At 35.2% G+C, this 21039-nt stretch overlaps 1 protein-coding gene across 3 annotated transcripts in view; it reads right to left on the bottom strand.

The window, feature by feature from the left end:
- The window catches only part of Sick (sickie), a 162043-nt gene that overhangs the window by 74648 nt on the left and 66356 nt on the right, over positions 1-21039 (bottom strand). For all 3 annotated transcript variants that reach the window (XM_071707762.1, XM_071707760.1, XM_071707761.1), the window contains one exon: positions 14226-14395. In XM_071707762.1, coding sequence (XP_071563863.1) covers positions 14226-14395 — 170 coding nt within the window. The remainder of the gene's footprint in view (positions 1-14225; positions 14396-21039) is intronic.

Below are 21039 nucleotides of genomic sequence, written 5' to 3'. Positions count from 1 at the left end.
TTTAATATGTTTTTTATAACGCCGAATGTTTCTCAATACATATAAATATCCTTTATTAAAAGAGAAATTTTATTTTTTTACGTGACAAAATGCAGGCCTGCCGCAGATGCATTTTAGGATATCCTTCCTGTTCCGAATCTTCCCCTAATATATTGAAACCGAATTTGTAGGACCGTACATAGGGGAAGACCCTAGAACTCTATTGCTAATAGAAAAATGAAATAAAGTATAACAAAATTTCTAAGACAAAAACGAGAGAGGAAGGTAAAAATAAATAATCTGCGATTATAATAATAAAATTGACTCAACGTTTTCATGAAATATAAAATTAAGGAATTTTTCAACTTCTTGAAGAATGCGGTATGCAAACCTTCAACAAATAATAATTTTCTTTTCCTCTATCTGTTACCTTTCATAAAACTAATTTATCAAGCTATATATAATTAAAAATAAAAATATACCGTAAAGCGAATGCTTCTTTTATTCTTATTGTTAGAACCATTTTGAATCTTGTCTCGTGGGTATATCTACGATCCTGAGAGCCGATATATAAAAAATGATCCTCCAGCAGGGGCGCGCGCTGGCAATGTCGAATCCAGAAAAAGAGAGATATTTCAATCCGACGAGGATGGTCGGCGGCGCGGCGAGTCGCGAATATTTACGAGAGCAATATCGGAAATTAATGCCACGGTCGACGCGTACCGACGCGACGTCGGCGTCGGGCGCCCGCGCCGTGGCGCGTGTTGCAACTGCCACCACCGCCGCGACGTCTTACCCCTAGCGATATATTAATATCGGCGCGAAATGGGCGTTCCGCGGCCGTAAACGGCGCCTTTACACAGTCTTTGTCTCTTGTTTGTTTCGATCCAATCTGCGTCGACACCTATTATTAAAATCTTTAGTTAGTTACATAATATGCGTCCTGATTTTCAAAGGTCTTCAAATGCCGAAATTAATTGTTGATTCTAATCATGTTAATATACCTATTATGTTACACACATATAGATATATATGTGTATTACTTTATTAAATAACAATTAATATCTTATACAGTAAAATAATGTCTTTTAAACATATTGTTTTAATCTTTTTTTAAAATTCATTTTTACCTGCTTTCTATTAATGATATCTTAAATCACAATTTATACTTTCTTTAGTTATAATCGTCTCGCTGCAAGTATACTCTACTTCGTAATCGTGTTACGTTATTTATGACGGCATCTCATTGTCAGATTAAATAATTTCTGCCGTGCAGCCACATGTTTCGCAAGGGCCATTATTATCGCGTTTGATTAATCGCGTTCGATGGTCGCTCGATAAAAGCCTTTATTCGAACAAATCACACGCAATCAAACTTTTCGGTTACACACATCAATGCAATACCAATGCAATTTGTTCGGCGTCACGTGTTTCATTAGGCATTAGCGTAATTAACAATACGATTTTCCGCAACTTTAACTCGGTTTCTAATTACCTAACCATGTTTCATTAGCGTCCATCAATGACGACCGATGCGCGTTTGCATTGTTCTCGATGTAATCCAATGATGGGATTACAAGTAACAAGCTGACGGAAGCCCTTGCCACTTTTCGTTTATCATCGTAACGCCGTCACTCGGCTAATTAACCCTATTTCTATAAATAACGAATTAATGTTCGCAAAAATTAATAAAACCTATTACATAAAAGTTCTACCTTTCATTTGCTGTTGTTTTCGCGAGTCTTTCTTCCAAATAATAAATTAATATTCCTAAAAATCTTAACACTACTTTCTTTTTGTTTTAATTAAGTTAATATTAAATTGATAATATATTACAAATACATTGAATAAATCGTTTCGTTTACGTTTGTTATTTTGCGCGGCTGATAAATAGATATTCGCAAAAGTTTTATGCAAAGAACTAAAATAATTGAATAATCGCGCTTAAACGAACAACGTAAACGCGCCATATGCGCAATTCAATTGCAAAACGTACAAGGAAGGGAGTCGCTGGCTCTCCCTTTGACGCTCGCGGGCAACAAGAGCGCGTGATTAGGCTGGTCGACCAGCAACGACAAGATGCATATCGGCGGGGACGACATTCCTTTTAATTGCTGACTGCCGGGATCGAACCGACCGGTACGATTTTTCGAACGGTCGCCAATTAGAGATCCTGTCGCTGCGATATAGAGAGAACGTTCTTTCTCTCATTCGCCAAAGCGAGATCTCGAAATCTCGCGAAAGCTAGAGCCAGTTCTCGCTGGAAAACGAAGTGTCGTAATATTAAGTACACGTCACTTTCTTTGAGTTTAATATTACCTAATAATATTGTAAATTTCATTGTCTTGTCTGCAAAAGTAGAAGACAGAATAATTAATAAAATAGAAATATAATTTGTACAAAGTTGAATAACTTTGTCAAAGTAATTTATATTATACATTTATTTTATAATATATACTACTTATCTCATTTTTAAATAGTATTATCTCGTTTTACTATAAATGCACTATCGTCTAGAATTAAGTATTAAATTTTGTTTTGAAATTTTTCTAAGCAAACTTATAGTAAAATGCATACCTATAGGTTGACTGAATTGTTGACTGATAAATATTTCCGCGCTGTCGCTATATAGATTTAAAAATAGAAACATATCACTTCTCTCAAATTAAAACGCAATTCAGGCGAAACCGTGAGTAAAACCACAATTAATGGAACCTGTATTTTCATATATTTCAAGTATCGAGGTGTGTGAGCGTAAAATTGAGTGGAAATTTTGTTGATCAGACGCTTTTGCGAGAAAACGAATTTTTCGATATCCAAAAAAGATCACACATTTGAAATACTCATTGAAGACTTAGACTTCAATCCAAAATAGTAAAAACTTTTACTTTAAAGTAGATTTTAATTATTTATTGTATTATGGTAGTACATATTATTTTACTGTCTTGTCTTTGAAATGTTCTCGTGTCACGAGTCGTATCTCGTTGCCTCCGCTTTTTGGCGAATTATTCGTACAGGAACAGGAGTATAAATCGCTGCAAATTGACAGCGGCGCGCGGCGTCGCGCGCGAGTAGTCGCGTTAACAAAGACCAAAGAGGAGCGGAGGCGAGAGCTGGACGCGGATAGCGCCGGAACGAATCGGATAATTCATTCTGGGTATTAGAAGTAATTGCCGAGTCTTATTTGAGGAGAAAGAGAATCAAGAGAGAGGATTTTATATAGTGTGGCGCGAAGCGGAGTGGAGCCTCGTTGTTTCAGCGGAACACGGGATAAATTTAGAGGATCTCGAGAGAAGAAGGACTTAACTGCCGCTTCCAGGAAGAAGCACGACGACGAGCAGAACCGTTCTTCCCCGCGAGGCGATATTATTACGCGGTTCTTTCACGACCACCGTTTATCGCCGATACGCAGGCAAGGACGCTGGTGCATACCGTTACTCTTTAAAAGATAGCTCTCCCGAAGTTTGCAGGAAATTTTGGAGACTATTTTTTATACTATAAAAGACGTGAAAAGTGCCTAAATATAATATGAAATAATAAGAAGAGCAAAAGTTTACTCTCTTATTGTTAGAAAAAAAAATAGTGTATTCACTACAAAGCAGTGAATCATTAGTCGAAATGTTAGTCGAAATTTGTATTGAAAATGATTGAAGATGAGAGATATACCCAAGTAAAATTCTGTGTTACTCTGTTTCATTCGGTAAAATTTTTAATGATTTAGTTTAAGAAAATGAAGAATACAGATTTTTACAAAAGTACAGAAGGATTCCTAAAAAATACCCGCAATATTATTTATTAAATAACAAAGAAAATAATTATATATCAATATTAATTATTATCAGCAATAATTTTAGAGCTAATGATGTAATATAATCGGTAATTTTTCATTATCTTACGTATTTTACGTATTTTTTTTTGTAAGAATTTTAAATATATTTTTGGGTTGTATTCTTTACACTCTTATAAAGACAGAGTTTGATTTTCTTGCATCCAAAACAATCGCGATGCATAACGGTTCCGCCGACCTCCGCCCTCCTTGCCGCGATGCATCATCGCCGATGCATCGCGAACAATGCACCATTCTAATTAATCAAAGCGAACTTGGCGAGAGCATCTCCTGGGGAACGCGAGCAAAATATGGTTGCTTATTTGCTGATTCTCATCAGGGCACGGCCGGATCTTCGCTTCAAAACCAATCGAACGTTGCTCTTTGTTTGCCGCGGATGTAAAGATTACATATTTAATTATTAAATTTTATATTTTACACATAATAAGAACAATAATAAACGACAATGTTAACTATTGTTGCAAAAATTATAATAAAAAATACAGAATAAAAGGTTTTGAAAATAATAATAGTTGAAGAAAATTCTTTAACCTAATATATCGATAAAGTATGACTAAATTATGCAAAAATTGTTTTAAAAATATCTTAATATTTTATTTGCATTTTCAAAATTTAATTATTTGAATTATTTAGATTTCTTTTTCTTAGAATTAATTTTCTTAACTTTTTTCTAATATTTCAGATATCTTTAAAAGAATAGATATTTTTCAGATATCTTTAATACAGTGTTATTATCTCATTTTTTATTAAAAAAATAATTTCTAAGTGGCTTAAGTCGGTTTCTCTGAAACGAGCTGTCAAAAATGATTCAATCATTACGCACGAGCGCAACATTGTCAGCTCGGATTATTCCTGTTTACGCACCGCGTCGAATCGTCGTTTTTCCTTTTGATGCGCACGATCGGTGACACACGAGACGACACACAAGCTCGTTCTCGTTTCACTAACATCAGTCGCGCAGAATTTAGCCCGCGAATCGCGCGATCGCGAAACGTGCTTGCCCAAGGATCTATTTCTGCGGCCATTCACATCGAAAACATTGACTCACTCTCGTCGACCCGCGGATGTCTTTGAACTCGTTCGCTAAATAAAGAAAGGAACAAGTCGAAGAGAAAGTAAAAGGAAAAAATACGTTTGGAAAATTGTTTGCTCAGAAACTGTTTTGTCAAAACAAAATAAAATAGTGAAAATAAAAAATAAGCTATATTCGCATAAACTAAATTCTGATTTCTACGTACCTACATACAAAGTAAAATGGATAAATTATATTCATATATAGATTTTGATGCAAATTTTTAAAAGCATTTTGTGTACAATTATGCGTTTAAAGTTTATGCAAACGATATTCTGGTGATAGATCGGTTCATTCATGGGAATTATCGTCGACGATTTTTTTTTACAATAAAAACGATCTCGGCAACTTTGTTAGTTATCGAGCACTAAGAAAGATTTGCATCTTCACGAATATTTTGCGAATTAAGAGCGTTCGAGATCGAGTATGCTTGGAAAAATATCCGAAGGGTTCACTTTCCTCCCTTTGCATGCTGCTAACGGGAAATGAATTTTTTAAGCTGATTTAATTAAAGGATCCTATTACCCTTCGCGTTTCATCGCTGTTAAAATTTCACCCGAAATTTCGTATTCTTCCCAGTGTTCCCTCGCGAGCAATTATTCCATAAGACAGATCACACTTGCAAGAACAATGTTGATAATAAACAATATCTAGTTTTTTTATATTAAAAGTTATTACACACACAAATATATATAGTTATATATGTTAATTATGTATTTTTATAATTAGAAAATATATTATTCATTTTCTTTTCTTTCTTATTTTATTTCTCTTTTCCCATTTTACATTTCTAAACTTTATACATATATTTTTATCGTATATGCGCAATTTATCTTAAATATGTATTTTTGAAGAGAAAATAATGAAACAATTCTCTTTTATCTTCCTTATATATTTTTTATAATATACTTAAAAATATATATTAGTTTTTTACGAGGATGTAAGACTTTAGTGTTTATTTTCCACCCCTGTTAGAAGTGCGTAAGGGTGTTACGAAGACATTGTTCTTACTTTCCGCAATCCTCATTATTCGTGACGGTTGGTTGCGGTTTTCTATATATGCGGGAAAGCATAATTACATGATAATTGGAAAGAAAGAGAAGAACGCCGTGAATCGGCCAGTCGCCGCCGATCTATATCGAGAACGGAAAAATGCAAAACCAGATCCGCCTGGTCGCGGCCGATCACCACGGGAACTCGAAGAGACCGGTTAGGACCTCGCGTCGCAGCCCGCAGGTCGCGACTGTCGCGAGCCTCCTCGATACCTCCAACCTACGACACGCGACTCGAATTAGTGGCTGTTGTCACTTTCGCAATTTGCAATTTTACGAAAAAGAAAAATATGAGGAAATAGAATTCGACCGCTATAAAAATATTAAAATATTATATATAATTTATCTCAATTTTTGTATCAATAAATAAGAAATGTCACAAACTTAATTATAATTTCTAATTAATTGAATTACCTGTTTAATCAATTTTATAATTTTTTATTTAAATAAGATATGAAAATTGTAGATATTTGAGCATTTATGGTATATATACATACAATATATTATAATTATACCAAGTTTACCATTTGATTCTTGCTCTTTCCTTTTTTATTAATCAGTTCAGAAATATTCACTTCAGTAAGAAATACAATTTTCTTAACTACGTTTAATTTTATGCAATCAAGGTAAGAATAAATGAAAAATAGATGAAAAAATTTTAACGTCTACTTTTCCTCGAAGGACTTACATTACACATAGCGGCAATGTGTACGTAGCTCGCGCGGTTCAAGAAATCCTAAATATACCGAATAACCGGTTTCGTCGTCGCTTGCTCAGGCGAACGAAAGAATAAGGATCGAAATACAATGAGATATAAGAATAAGAATACGTCGGAAGTAGCGAATAAATATGAGTATTCCACCCACGACAAACGATATATCGATTCACAATGTCGACATTAAAAACAGAGAGATTCATTTTATTTTTAATTATTTCTGATCGTATTTTTATTTTACGTTCCTGTTTTTCATTTACAAATTAATTCGGTGGAAAGAATGCTGGGATACCTGTGCGCTTCCGGCGAATTTGGCAAGCTCCGTGCCTTCCTGCTGCTGCTACCCCCGCTGCTTCCGCTATTTCCCATGATGCCTTGCGGTTATCCCTCTTTTTTTTTCTTCGAATATTTTGCTGATGATTCCTCTTAAACTGGCGAAAGTAATCGCCTTAAGTTGCACTTCATGTTATATCAATATTAACCCATTTATATGTTTTTTTAAATTAAAATAACTAATTGTAAGTACTGTTTTATTGTGTTAAAAATAAAATCGTTTATATATTAATTATTGTTTATTCTCTTATGAATGTATTATATCAAAGTATTTTAAATAATATATCAAACTTCACTTTGCATTTATTTCATTTCACAGCTTTATTTGCTTGATTTTACAAGTTTCTTTGTTGTTTTATTAAGGAGTGGTTTTACTTAAAGTAACTTAAAAAAAATATGTAATAACAATAATTTATCAGTTTATCCTTTTATTGTATCCTCGAGGTTGCGACTTAACGATCGAGTGGTATCGATGGACTCGATGGTCCCTTCCTCTCGAGATTGTTATTATCCTCGCTATAATAAGGGCTCGTAAAACGTGGGAACGAGACACCGGTGATAAAAGAGATCTACTTCGTGCTGAGCTTCTCGATATCGTTTCGTCGATTCTCGTCGTCGATCGAATGGCGAAATTTATTGTTTAAACCGAGCGTCATTTTCTATTCGTCAGATTCCAGATCCTATTTTATCTTGCACTTTATTCGCCTTGTTTACTGTACGGATCTTATTCACGCTCCGAGATGAAATCGTTTTCTTCGGTCTCTTGAACGAAAGCGAGATTTAAATTGAATGAAAAGAATTTGCGTAGGAGGGAGATCCAATACTGAATGCTTACATAGAGAAATTCTTGATCTCACTCGATATGTTTGATAATTTCAAATATCAATTTTAGGATTTGTTAAATTCTAATCTTGAAATAAACATGTGTTTAGTCTTCTTATCTTCTGTTGTCGACATTACTTTTTATGCATTATTTAGAAATAGTGGTATATATAAATATATATTTAAGCGATAACTTAGCATTCTTTTGTTACATTAATCCTATTAATATGATATCACTTTTATTTTCTTTTTCACTATACATATACATATTATTCGCCTGTAATAATACTTGTACTTCTTTTCATAATTTCCACATCATTTTTTACACTTTTGTTTCCTTTATCTCGCATAAAAACTTGTCTGTTAACTGAAAGACAAGAGTTTCGTTGGAAGCTTCAAATTCAACACGTCGGTTTCCGAACGGAAATTGTCCTGAGAAATCGAAAGCATCGACCTCGAGAAGTGTTTCCTTCTTTACGAAACGCTGAATAATTCACCCTCAAAATTCATGCATATTTCATCGATTCTACTTCATCCTCGATTCTTTGAATTCTCGCTATTGTCACGTTATCTCTTCAGTGATTGGTCCACAAGATTCGTATCCTCAAGATTAACTTTAAAACCTTACAGAAAAATATCCTCAGATTTCAATCTTCTCTATAGTGACGCGCAGTTGCAACAAGTTGCATTCTGCGGATTGTAACTGCGAAAAATAACGAGGATCTCTTCGAGTACTCCGCAATTCGATGTTAGCGTGCCAACGGACACTTTCGTCGTAAATTGATCCGACTTGCTGCTCGATCGACCGACTTATCGTCGATCGTGAGATGGGATCAGGTTAGATCTACATCCTTACGGGATCGATGCAAAAAGATGAAAACACATGGAGAAGCTCGTAACGTTCTGATCGCAATAGAACAAAAGTTACGTAACAGATTTTTATCGTGGAATTAAACCTGCGTTAATTAGTTTTCTATTAATATTTACTTTAATTCGTCATTATCACATTACATATATATGTTTCACATTCTATATTTTATAATATAATTAAATTAAGTTTTAATTTTAATTATATTTCAATTCATTACAGTCAGTTTATTTATGTCATATGTTCAATGTAAATATAAAAATTTCATTTATCTTATATTAGTTATTCGCTTTTTTAAATCATTGTCATAGGAATACCTTATAATATATTGGTTCCAGATTAATATTTTTTTTTTTTTTATTAACTCTCGATTACGTAGAAACGATTAAGTTGAAATCGAAACTTTCTTGCTGATCAATCTGCCCGCGTTAAATAGATAGTCCAAATAGATCGTATATATCACGAGAGCGTTTTCCTCTCACGTTCAAACATAATCCATAAACGAATCGTCAACTTCCATCCTCTTCTCTTTCAGCAGTACCACTTCCACGAGCGCGATCTGCGCGATCGTTATCGATTCTTCGCGGGATTCGAAGACCGACACTTCACCGCGCTCCGCGCATAATCGAACGGATCCATCGATCTTGCTGCACTCGAAAAATTTGCGAAACAAAACGACAAGACGACGAGGGAAAAGAGACGAGAGCAAGTTCGAGAAACCGTTCGGTTCTTGAGAGCGTCATCGACTTGAACGACGACGCCTCATGGCGACCACGGGCGACCACCACACTCCGTCGCGATGGTCATGGTGGTGTGGCCATGGTGTGTAGGCATCGTTGATGGCCCGTTTCGAACTGAACCGCCGCGAAAGGCCCGGCAAGAGAAGAGAGAGCAATTCCCGTTCCCATAGCACGTGGTGCTTTCTCTCTCTTTCTCTCTTCCCTCGCCGTTTTCCCCCTTCGCTTTGGTATCTCGCGACCCCTGGTTCCCCTCTTCCGCCATCGGCATCGCTCTCGCTCTCCCGTTCACCTTCCAGCCCCCTTCGGATCACACCAGCTTCCCCATGCAGATGCACTCTCCTCGTCACTCTTTCTCTCTCATCGTTCTGTCACACTTTATCTTGTTGTCTGTCTCCCTTGAACCTTTCTGACGTCTAGCTGGACTCTAGGTCCTCTCTCTCTCTCTCTCTCTCTCGTTCGCTCGCTCTCGCTCTCTCATTCTCGTTCTCGCTCTGCCTACGGTACTCCGATGCTGCTATGCTTTGTCTGAGTACTGCCTGGTATTGCCTTCTCGCACCCTCCTATATCCCTTCTTCTCTTCCTGTCTCTCTTTACCTTATTCTATCTCTTTCTCTTTTCTTCGGGTACACCCTCGCAGGATCGGTCTTTGTCCTTCCTAGCCTCTCTCTCTTTTTCTCTCATGATCTCATTCCATCTCCGTTTCTCTCAGTCTCTCCCTCATTCGTTTTAGCTCTCACAGCCTCTCTGGAGCCCGTTCTCTTCGACCCTCCTTCTCTCTCGCGATACGCAGTCAGCCAATGGCGGATTCAGTCTTCCCTGGGAGCCAGCCAATGCCAGTGGCACGCTCGACGAATTTTTAAACCATTTTTATGCTAATGCCCCGCGCCCAATGTGCACGTGCACGCATGAGCGTGTGCTATAGATGTATTGTGCGTACAGTCTAACGAGATGTGCGTACACGTGTGAGAATTTTTTTGTCAACCTTGACCCTTGCTTAGTCTTTACCTTTGCTCGTTCTCATACATTTTTACCTTGAGTTTTTTTGTTAGATTTAAAAATTGAATTTTGGCTAAGATTTTTTTAAAATTTATTAAATATTGTATAAAAAAATCTTTTTCAAGAAAGAGAAAAGTTAAATTATTAGTTTTGATTTCATAAAAAGCTATTCATAATCTTATAATAATAAATAATTGCGAATTAGAGGAGAAAATCTTTCGATGTGCGAATGAAGCATCAGGATTGTAAACTGACAAAGAGGCTTTGTCCATTCAATTTCGAGAAAACACTCTTCGCTCTAATAGATTATAATAAATTTCCTACAGACATATGACTGAATATTTAACATAAACTGGACATTGAATTTAATAAACCAAGTTATTATTGCAATTAATGTATCGAAAAAATGTTAAACATTTAACGAAAAAGTGCTATTAAATTTTCTTTTAATAAAAAAATCACACTAAATTCGCTAAAATGTTTTCGTAGAGCGAGTTTAGGATACATGTTTTGAGGCTTCGAATATATGTTCCGCGGTCTTGAGTGGTCCATAACGCGCCCACGCATCGGACTAGGTATACACTCCGGGGCATAATGGAGCATTGTTAATATGTTAATGCACACGCGGCCTGCCCGAGGGCCCCGGCTTCGCGTTTCTCCCACCCGAAGAATTGTTACGCGCTCCATTAGATCCAGGCTCGAATGCCCCTTTTGCTCGAGAGAGATTTCTCTCAGCGTTTCCGTTATCTCGGCTCTCGCAGGCCAAGAATTTTCTAATTCGCACGCAAACATCCCCTATATTCATCTTTACGATCAAAAAAGATCGGTCTAGGGCCAATTTAAATATTGTTATTTTATATATTATATGTAACTTTTTTCCGAAATATGAAACACAAGTTAGACATCTAATCGTATGAAAAATTTACAATAATTCTATTGGAGTAAAAAGATTTTCTTCAAGCTGATTAAAGAAAGGTGAAGAATAAATTATTAATTCATAACTTTAATTAATTGATTAGTTAATTAGTTAGTTATCCCTTAAGACATTAATTGTTATATTGATTAGAAGAATTTCTTCTTCTAATTTGCAATCGTATATTGCGTTGAAAGACTATGGATACTTCTTTATTAAAATTAGGACTAATTATTTGAGTTTCTCTACTCATTCTAAAAAAGCTAAAAGAAAAAGTTATAAATAAAAATATCTAAACTCGTCTAAAAAAGACTTTAGCTCCGATTCAGGTTTGTTATTAATTTTCCAATGATAATATAATTAAAAAATAATTTTATAAGCAAGGGTTAAACAAATTATCAACCATGAGGCAATCATAAATTAAAAATAGTAAAAATCTCAGGAATAATACCCAATCCTAAAAATTTGGACAGATTTTAGATGCGGTGCAAAGTGTTATTCGAATTATTCAAGTTACAATTTCGGGACGTTACTCATCTAAGCAATTCGTCGTCCAGTCCAAGAAGGTACCACGATTTAAAAATATCGACCTTGACAGTTGGGGCGCTTGCCACGTGCGGCATCCCCGCGCGTGCAGTCGCGTGTACGCGCGATTAATAAAAACGCAGAGTCAGTCACCCCTATAGAATAGCTTTTAAGAGATATGCCCTCTTTTTCATCGTACTTATCTCCGTATATCTTTTCTTTATCTTATTGCTGCGAGGAAATAATATTCAATTTCTTACTACATTTTATGATCTAATATCGATTTTATTGCAGCTTCTTATTTCGATTCTGACTCTGATTTAATTAAGTATATTCTATTGGAAATTGTTTTATCATTATTTAAAGAATTTTTAAGCGATACAACAAATATCGTTCCTTTTGCTCTTTATCATTCTCTCTCTCTCTCTCTCTCTCTCTCTCTCTCTCTCTCTCTCTCTCTCTCTCTCTCTCTCTCTCGCGCGCGCGCGCGCGCGCGCACACACACACACGTTTCCATCTTTCACTCTTCTCGGTTGCTGCAATTAACTGCGGAGTAATTAAAATATTTGAAGTTGCCTCGCTCTCGGCCGTGAAACGCGTTTTCTGCGTGCCGAAACATTGGTATAACTGTATGCACTTTACTCGACGTCGATAACGCGAGGAAGCAGACGAGAAAGAGACAAAGAGGGAGAAAGAGGGAGGTATGCCGGTTGATTAACGCAGACGTTAATGAACGCCGCTACCCGGCCGCTGTTCCACAGGACGTCGGTATCGATTCGACTGCGCGGCAGGAAACAAAGCTCTCGACATAGATCTCAGGTCGCTGCAAAATACAAATGCCACGCCAAACAAAGCCCGTATCAAAATCATGTAAAAAAAAAGAAAAAAATGAACACATTTTTTTTATAAGTTAATTTTTGGTGGAAATAAATCTAAAGAACTTGATTAGAAAAAAGAGATTATCAAAATAAAAAGATACGCAACAAATAATTAAGCAATTCATAAGATACGCAAGCAAGCTTTAATATTAATTATAACAATATTATATAGTTATTAAAATTAAAAAACATTTTTCTTTAGAATATAAATATATTTTCCGAAATATGTATTAAATTAATTTTTTATAGTTTTAATCGTGGCTTGTCGAAATATTTATTTTTAGGTATTACTTAATGGCGTACCGTAATCTGATTTTAACGTAATTCGATTTGATCGAGCTATAATAATTCGCTCACGACCGAAAACCCCCAAACAACGACAAGTTTCGGGTCCGTAAGTTAAATTTAAGCCAAATATATCGCACTTAAAAACTTTCTTCTGACATTCTGTGTCATTAAAATATCACCGTAATGTAATCCTTTCTGGCTCATAAAAGTTGATCGACTATATAAAGGATTTATCGACGTTTTAATTAATTCAACGAATTTTCATCTTTATGGACCACCAATCATTAATAAATATGCTGCATAAATGATGTTTAACTAACAAATGATGAAGTTGATTATTGTTTTAAATATTAATAATATCTTGATTGTTGGTAAAGTTCGATTTTAAGTTATCGAAACATGGTAGATAGATACCATCGACTAGTATAGCAGATCATATATATATCTGCCGAAAGTCTCCATGGATTCGTGCATCGCCATTTTACCGACGTTGGGCTGTACAGCAAACTGATGGTCTGTTTCAGAAGACTGGATTGCGAAGAGTCGGTATGGTCTATGGTTACCCGTTAACGATATGATGAAAAGAATTGAAAATTTTGAAGATATGTAAAAAATGAATATGTGAGACAAAAAACATAAAGAAAAAACATTCTAGAATATAAAGACAAAGATCTTAAATATGTTAAAAGTTTTAAGAATTTTTTAAAAAATCCTCAATGTAAAAAGAGTTTCATAATCTAAATTGCAAAAACAAAACCAACTCGACAGCTTAAAATATTAAAATAAAGTATTTAGATCTCAAAAGTTTGCTTGTATGTAATATAGATATTTATATAATTTTAAAAAGAACCCAAATATATATAGGTATTTATGCCCTTTTTCATCAACGTCGTTTAATTTGAACCTTAGTTCAATTTACTCTTTGTCTCTTTCTAATAATCTCCCTTAGAAACAGATAAAGAGTGAATTGAACTAAGGTTCAAGTTTCACCTTGGTGAAAACCGACGTTGGTGAAAACCGGGCATAAAGATTCAAAATTTGTAGAAAATTTCAAGGCTTTGCAAATTTAAGAAACTAAAATTCCAATATTCTCTTTTCCACGGCCCTAAATATCTATACTTATCTTTAAAACTTGTCAAAGTTATACATTTTTCACAATCATGATCATCGACTGTCCTGCCGAAAGGAATGACTTACCTGGGCATATCCTGTAGTTGCTTGGCTCGCTGTTTGTAACGTGACAGGGCGAAGAGCAAAGCCAGTACTGGCCACAGGGTTGATCCTGCCGCCAATTCACCCGGGTTCACAGCACCTACATCCGCTCCCAGAGCCCGCAATGCTCCTACGCACAAACTTACGTTTTCGACCTGTGCAACACAAAAGCGAAGCTCATTAATCGTCTTTCCGTCGTTTCATAAAACGCGACACCTGCTGCTTTTTACAAAACTTTGTATATCTCTTATTCTTTATAACTGAATATTTTATGTCTGCAAAATTTCAAATTACTTTCAAAGCTGATTTCCAAATTATTTATCAAGTTAGTTTCTAGTGCTATACTTCTAGTGCTATGCTCTTAAAAAATATATAATGCGTATTATTTATTTTTTCATTAAAATTAGTAAGAGCCAGTTCCGATCATTTCTCTATCAACTCATCGAAGTCAATGTAACTATGTAAGTTCTCGATATCTAGCAAGAATCAGTTTTACAATCAGGAATCGAATAGAGGTATAGATAACATCCTCTACCGTGAAGAGGAGCGAGAGGAAGGGAAGGCGGAAGAGTATAGGATGTCCTCGAGAGAGATGCATACAAAAGCCCTTGCTGGCTTTCCACACGGTATACCACACGATACATACAATGCGAGAGTGAAACGTGACCGTCACGATCGTGGCTACCTTGCACACACGTGCCCACCGACCTCTCGTTTCCATTGTTTCTGGTCCCGGCTTTTGCCCAGAAAACGAACCGTGCCGAGGCACTACAGGGTGGCACGAGAGAGAGAGAGCCGATGACTCACCTGGCCATGGGAACGTAAGTATCTCTCACCCCATTAATTTAGTCGGAAAATCCATTACAAGAAAATTAGAAAGCGTTAACAAGAAGACAAAAGTAGAAGTAAACTTGATTTAGATGTCAAAAATACGAAATCTCGAAATTCATATCGACATACTCATATTTGATAACATTCATATTGATATGTGTTAATATTTCATAACAAATTGAAAAATAATAGGAATAATTTCGCATTAAAAAAGTTAGCTATATAAGTAATATTTTATTATGCATGTTTATTCAGTTATGGAATTTAAATTAGAATCCAGTTTGATTAAAGAACTTCATCCAAAAGCATGCATTACGTGAAAAATGACTGATATCAAGATTAATTTAAAATTAAATAAAAACAATAGAATTAAAAATGGAGTATGAGAAACATAAAAATATTTTGTGATTTCTTTATAATTGTCGGACTTTTTCTCTTTTTTAATATTGCTTCCTTTGACAACTTAATCGGAATGCGCCACGTCACACCAGAGACTGATACAGGTCTTCGTTTTTTTTTAACGATACAGAGAGAGAGAGAGAGAGAGAGATATGAAACGTTGTATCATCGAGACATGAATCCTTATCACGATCCATTAGTCTTGAAAAAGGATATCTCCAGAAAGAGCCGCAGCGTACCGCAAAAGGCGAAGTTCACTGCGAACAGTTTCGAGTTATCCTGGTGAGATGACAGCCGTAAATGGCGACGACGCTTTTTAATGCATTCCGCTATCTTCTCCTTGCTGGATCGTCATGAAGAATCGCGTGTATGGCTCGTGCTTTACGACGATCCAAAATTACGCATTTCTTCAATCAATTTCAGCAAATTTTCAATTGGTATACTTCACCATTTTATTCTCCCATTTCTATTTTAATTGAATACTTATTAACTTTTGACACGTATGCACTACTTTGAATAACACAGTTAAAAATTAAATTAATCTTATCACACATTTAAAAGATTTATTCTTGTAAATTACTTTCATACAGTCAAGTAATCATTGTTGACAATAAAACAAATACCGATTTTTTACTTTAATTATATCGGTTGTACTAAAATGTAAGAATTGTGTACATGAATGTGTAAACTTCTTACACATTCATAATATTAAAATAATGGATAAAATATTATCCTTGACATTACTATTTACCTGCTAATTTATAAATTAGTTTTTGAATATTGAGAGAGAGAGAGAGAGAGAGAGAGAGAGAGAGAGAGAGAGAGAGAGAGAGAGAGAGAGAGAGAGAGAGAGAGAGAGAGAGAGAGAGAGAGAGATTTCTAATATATATAATTGTTTTAATTTAAGAAGATATAATTTAGGGAAAAAATGATAATTTCGCTAAATTGGAATTAATTAACTGCTGATGCAAATATAAGTCGGTATTCACGAGTTACAAGTATCTGTACAATCCCCTTCGGAATACCCCTGGGGCCCGCAAGTCTGTGGTCCCAGAACGGGAAAAAGGAGGGAAAAAGGAGAGAAAAAGGAAGAAAGAGAGAGAGAGAGAAAGAAAGGTCGGGGTCCAGATATGGTGGGAGATGTCCTCTTATGGTAACGTCTTCGCTTCTGCGGTTCACGAGGAGGAAAACGAACAAGAGAAAAGGAGTGCCATAGAAGGACTCTCTTTTTCTTTATGCGTCTTCTTTTCTATCCTTTATATCATGAATGACGAAATATAATATAACGCATCGTATTTATCTTTTATTCCTGAGAAAACTATTAATTGAAAACATCAAAAATAGTTAAAAAATTAATAGCATTATTTTATAAAATATGTTTAACTAGATGAAACAGGTTATATACCATAATTTATTATTTAGATTTTTCTTCTCTTATTATTATAATTATATAAATAATTCAGTATAAAAGATATGTGTCTAATAAAAAGATACCATTAGAATATGTGTATTTTGTTCTCTAAATACCCGCAGAATTATGGTTAATTTAATATGAGCTTTTTCTTAATAACTATTTTATTAATGTTCCTTTATGAAATTTCTTTGCGGAATTAATGAGTCAACTACAAGAAAAATCAACGAGTGTGAGAATTACAATGTTTATAATGGGTTGACAGACGTACGATATGTTATGTGAAAGCAACAAGAAAGCTGCACATTACGCGCCTTCTGCTACGATCCCGAAGTAGTAACGGAAAACATGGATGGACAGAATATTTTTAGACTCTGCTCGTGTCTTCCGGAGTTTTCCTACTTAGTAGCTGGTCATCGCGCTTATCTACCATACATGATCTTTTCTTATCGCAGATTGCATTGCGATTATGTCAAAGAGAGTTCCCAAAAGTAGCACTAACAAAAAAATACAGAAAATCATTTGTCGTGTTTTGAATAAATATTTGACATTTTACTGAGTGAATGAAAAAGTAAATAGCAATATAAATTTCCTAAATGGCTTAGAGGATATAACATTTTTTAGTACATTTCGTAATTAATTGTCAACGTAATAATTATTGGTATAATTGCATGTTATATTTAAAATATTCCGTGACGTAAAATTAATTTAATATAATCAGAATAAATTAAATTCCTGCGTAATAAAATTTACAATTAGAGGTTGTGGTTCGTGGAATTCAAGGTAAATTTCCTCGAAGCTTCTTTGCCAAACGAGCGCGATTTAACGTGGTGAGAAAGAGCGAAAGGAGATTCCTGGCGAGGCTAACCTGATTTTCTAAGACACCTCTGAGAGAGAGAAGACGTGCAATGTCCGTACGACATCCCGGAAATGGAAGCAGCAGCTGGACGAACTGACGCTCGTTAAAACTTGCAATTAGCGCAATGCCTCAGCTTCGAAATAGTAAAACGAATCCAGTCTTCGGTCAGCGGATCTAATTGACTCTACTCGCTAATGGATATACTAATTCCGGAAACGTGTATGTGCGAGCTTGCGAATATATACGAAAATATATTTTTTAAATTTATCAAAATATGTATTAGCTATTAAAAAGTATTCAATTATTATAAATAATATAAATTTTAATTAAAGAATTTAATTAATATTATAGCATAATATTAATATTCAATTAGTAAAATTATTTATTAGTATAAAAAGAAGCTTGAATAACATTAAAATATATATATGTATAAATCAATTCACGTGAACTTATGTGTGAATTTACGTTTTAGTTTAGTTAAATAAAGTTATATGAAGTGCGGACTTCGCGGTTAATTGTTTGGTTTACAGAGTCACGAAGGAATTTAATTAATGCCGCACTGTCACCTTTTGTGAAATTTTCGGAATTTCCGAAAGCTAGGTCGACGGCCCTTTTATCCGAGGCGAAGAAAGAAAGAGTTTGTGCGGGTTGGAAGCGTGGCGGATCAATTTCGTGATTAGTACAGATTACCGTTTGCCTTGCGGGTTTTAATTAAAACCATTGCTGAGAACGTGCTTCAATTTAACGCGCGTTGTAGTGCGAATTTCTCGCTCAAGAAAATTATTCACGCCCCGTTCAGCACTCGCTCTCACCAAAATTGTTTAAGAACGAATCGCAAAGTAGCAAAATAAGTAATTCTCATTGGATTAAAACAGGGTTAAAATCAACTGTAGAGATAAGCAATAATTAGAGATAAGTAATAAAGTAATAATTGAACTAATAATATAATCTATAATTACAGCATTTTTTCATTTATAACTTTTAGGTATATAGAATTGCACTTTTATCACATAAAAAATCTTTATCAAAATTATATAAAAAAGTCATTAGACATCTAAAGATATAAAATTCACATCTGATATAAAACATACATCTGAGGATCCATGCTGTTAAAATTAGAGAATCTGAAATTTTTAAGCTAAAGTTTTTAAAGACTTATGTTATCAAGATTGGAAGATTTGAGATTTTAAAGTTCTAAGACTCTCAGGATCTGATTACAAAATTAAAAGGTGCGTAAGTTGCAATCTCATCGAAATTTCGAATCACCCAGTGTAATACAGTAGGTTCCAAACAAGCCGGCTTAATGGTTACAACGACCGACAGAATTCGCGGAATGTATAACGGGAGCATGATAATCTGCGGCGAAAAATGAACGGTTCGCGAACGCGCGGCTTCGAAAAGCTGAGTGATCTCATAATAATCGTCCGTGGATTCTTGCAAATCGTGCGCGTTAATTCACGCATAACGATGAAATGCAAAGATTAATTCAGTAAACACAATATCGGAAAATTTTTAAATTTTAAATTTTTCAAGATAAAATTTGAATAATTGATTTTATATCAATCGCGATAAAACAAAATTATATATTTTTGTTTAATATAGCTTCTTCCAGGTATACAGATTATGAGATTCTTGAGCGGTGAGATATCCTCGATATCTAAGATATCTCTCGAGAATTCATGAATTCCGCGAAATTTAGATTATAAAAATTTGTCGCGTTTCTATTCTGCGATCCTTCGATTTCAATTCAGGTATTGGAATTTCAAAACTTCCGGATTCTTAAATCTTTAGTCGCTCACTACCATTTTTGTTGGATCCCTGGAAGTCAATCTTTGATTTAGCAATATCAAAATTCCATCATTGACATTCATTGATACCTCGAAATTGAGTGATTCTCGTGACCTTTCTTTCGTGTGAGAAAATAAAACAAAAACGATACTTCGTTCTGGGCCCACATAATAATAGCTCGGGAACCCTTATTCTGGATCTTCTAGATCTAGAATAAGTCGCGTTACCGTATCGAGCTCGCGCGAATGTACGCGTGCTCTCGAATCGAAGCTTACCTTGAATCTCATTTCGAGCCGGCATACGATCGGACAACGACTCGCGGTAAAAATCCGCGCGCCGATGAGAACGGCACCGCGTATACAGCGCGCACAATAAGCGACGATAACGATCGCAGAAACTGCAATTCGTTGCTGCAATGCGCCGCGCTGCAAGCCGCAAGTTGCGGACTGCAACGTGTGTGCATGCACACACGTGTCACCCAGCTTGAATGACCTTCGGCTTCCGGCGAACTAGTTCTGCACTATAATGATCATATCTGTTTCGTGTCAATAAACATACTGTAGAAATCAATGCGAAGTATTTGTTTCAGCTAGGATGTTGTTATCTCTTTCCATTAAATTAATGAAGAACGATAATAAAGAATTCTCATTAAACCAAGAATTAATAATTCTAAAAATTAAAATAAAGGCAGAAAGGAGAGAGAGCTGTGCTATAACATTTAACGAAAATTCTTCAATCTGCTTGTATTTGTGATAGAAAATAGTTTAGAAATTTAAAAACTTGAAATCTGGCTTAATTTCTCCAATCAAGACTAGCATTGCAATATTTATTATTTAACTTTAAATGTAACTTGAAAAATGTTTGACAGAGATTATAATATGTATTTAAAAAGAATTATAAAAATACGATTAATGTCCTTTCTCCTTGGTATGATATACGTATACGCAATTACCTCGTTTCAGGATTTCCCTCAAGAGAGATTTGCAATTCTTTGCACATCTAACTATAAGTTCAACTCTAATCTATTCACCTTCGTGTGCAAAAGTGCGCGAGACGGTTACGCGAAATTCGCGGAGATTGCGCGCGAAGATTCGCGACCACATTCGCACACCTGGTTCTCCATTTTCGATACCGTTAGGAGACTACTTTTATGCCCATACCCTTCTATCTCGGTCGACTCGGTCTCCTGCCACAATTTGATCAGACGTGCGTTGAAATTCACAAGAGCGCGGATGACTCGATCCTTCGGCGAAAAACTGACTCCCCGCGGCTCACCAGAACAGCTCGTTAAAACCAACGTATATCTAGGTAGAATCGTAAATTATGATTCGTAACTATATCCCACTATCCCAGTCGTCCAGAGAGGAAGAGACTAAATTTTATTCGCTAGTCTTTTAGAATAATTATTCATCTTAACTTAATTTACTTAAATGACGATACGATTAAAGAATTTTAATATGCTAATGTATTAATTTGTATTTAATTTATTTAATCTTAAATTACACGTATAT

This window comes from Temnothorax nylanderi, unplaced genomic scaffold (assembly GCF_030848795.1).
Source record: "Temnothorax nylanderi isolate EJ_2023f unplaced genomic scaffold, tnyl_v1.0 TNYL_tig0060_pilon, whole genome shotgun sequence".
NCBI classification, from domain to species: domain Eukaryota; kingdom Metazoa; phylum Arthropoda; class Insecta; order Hymenoptera; family Formicidae; genus Temnothorax; species Temnothorax nylanderi.
The sequence above is the reverse complement of the archived record's forward strand: the minus strand, read 5'-3'. Positions and strand labels throughout refer to the sequence as shown.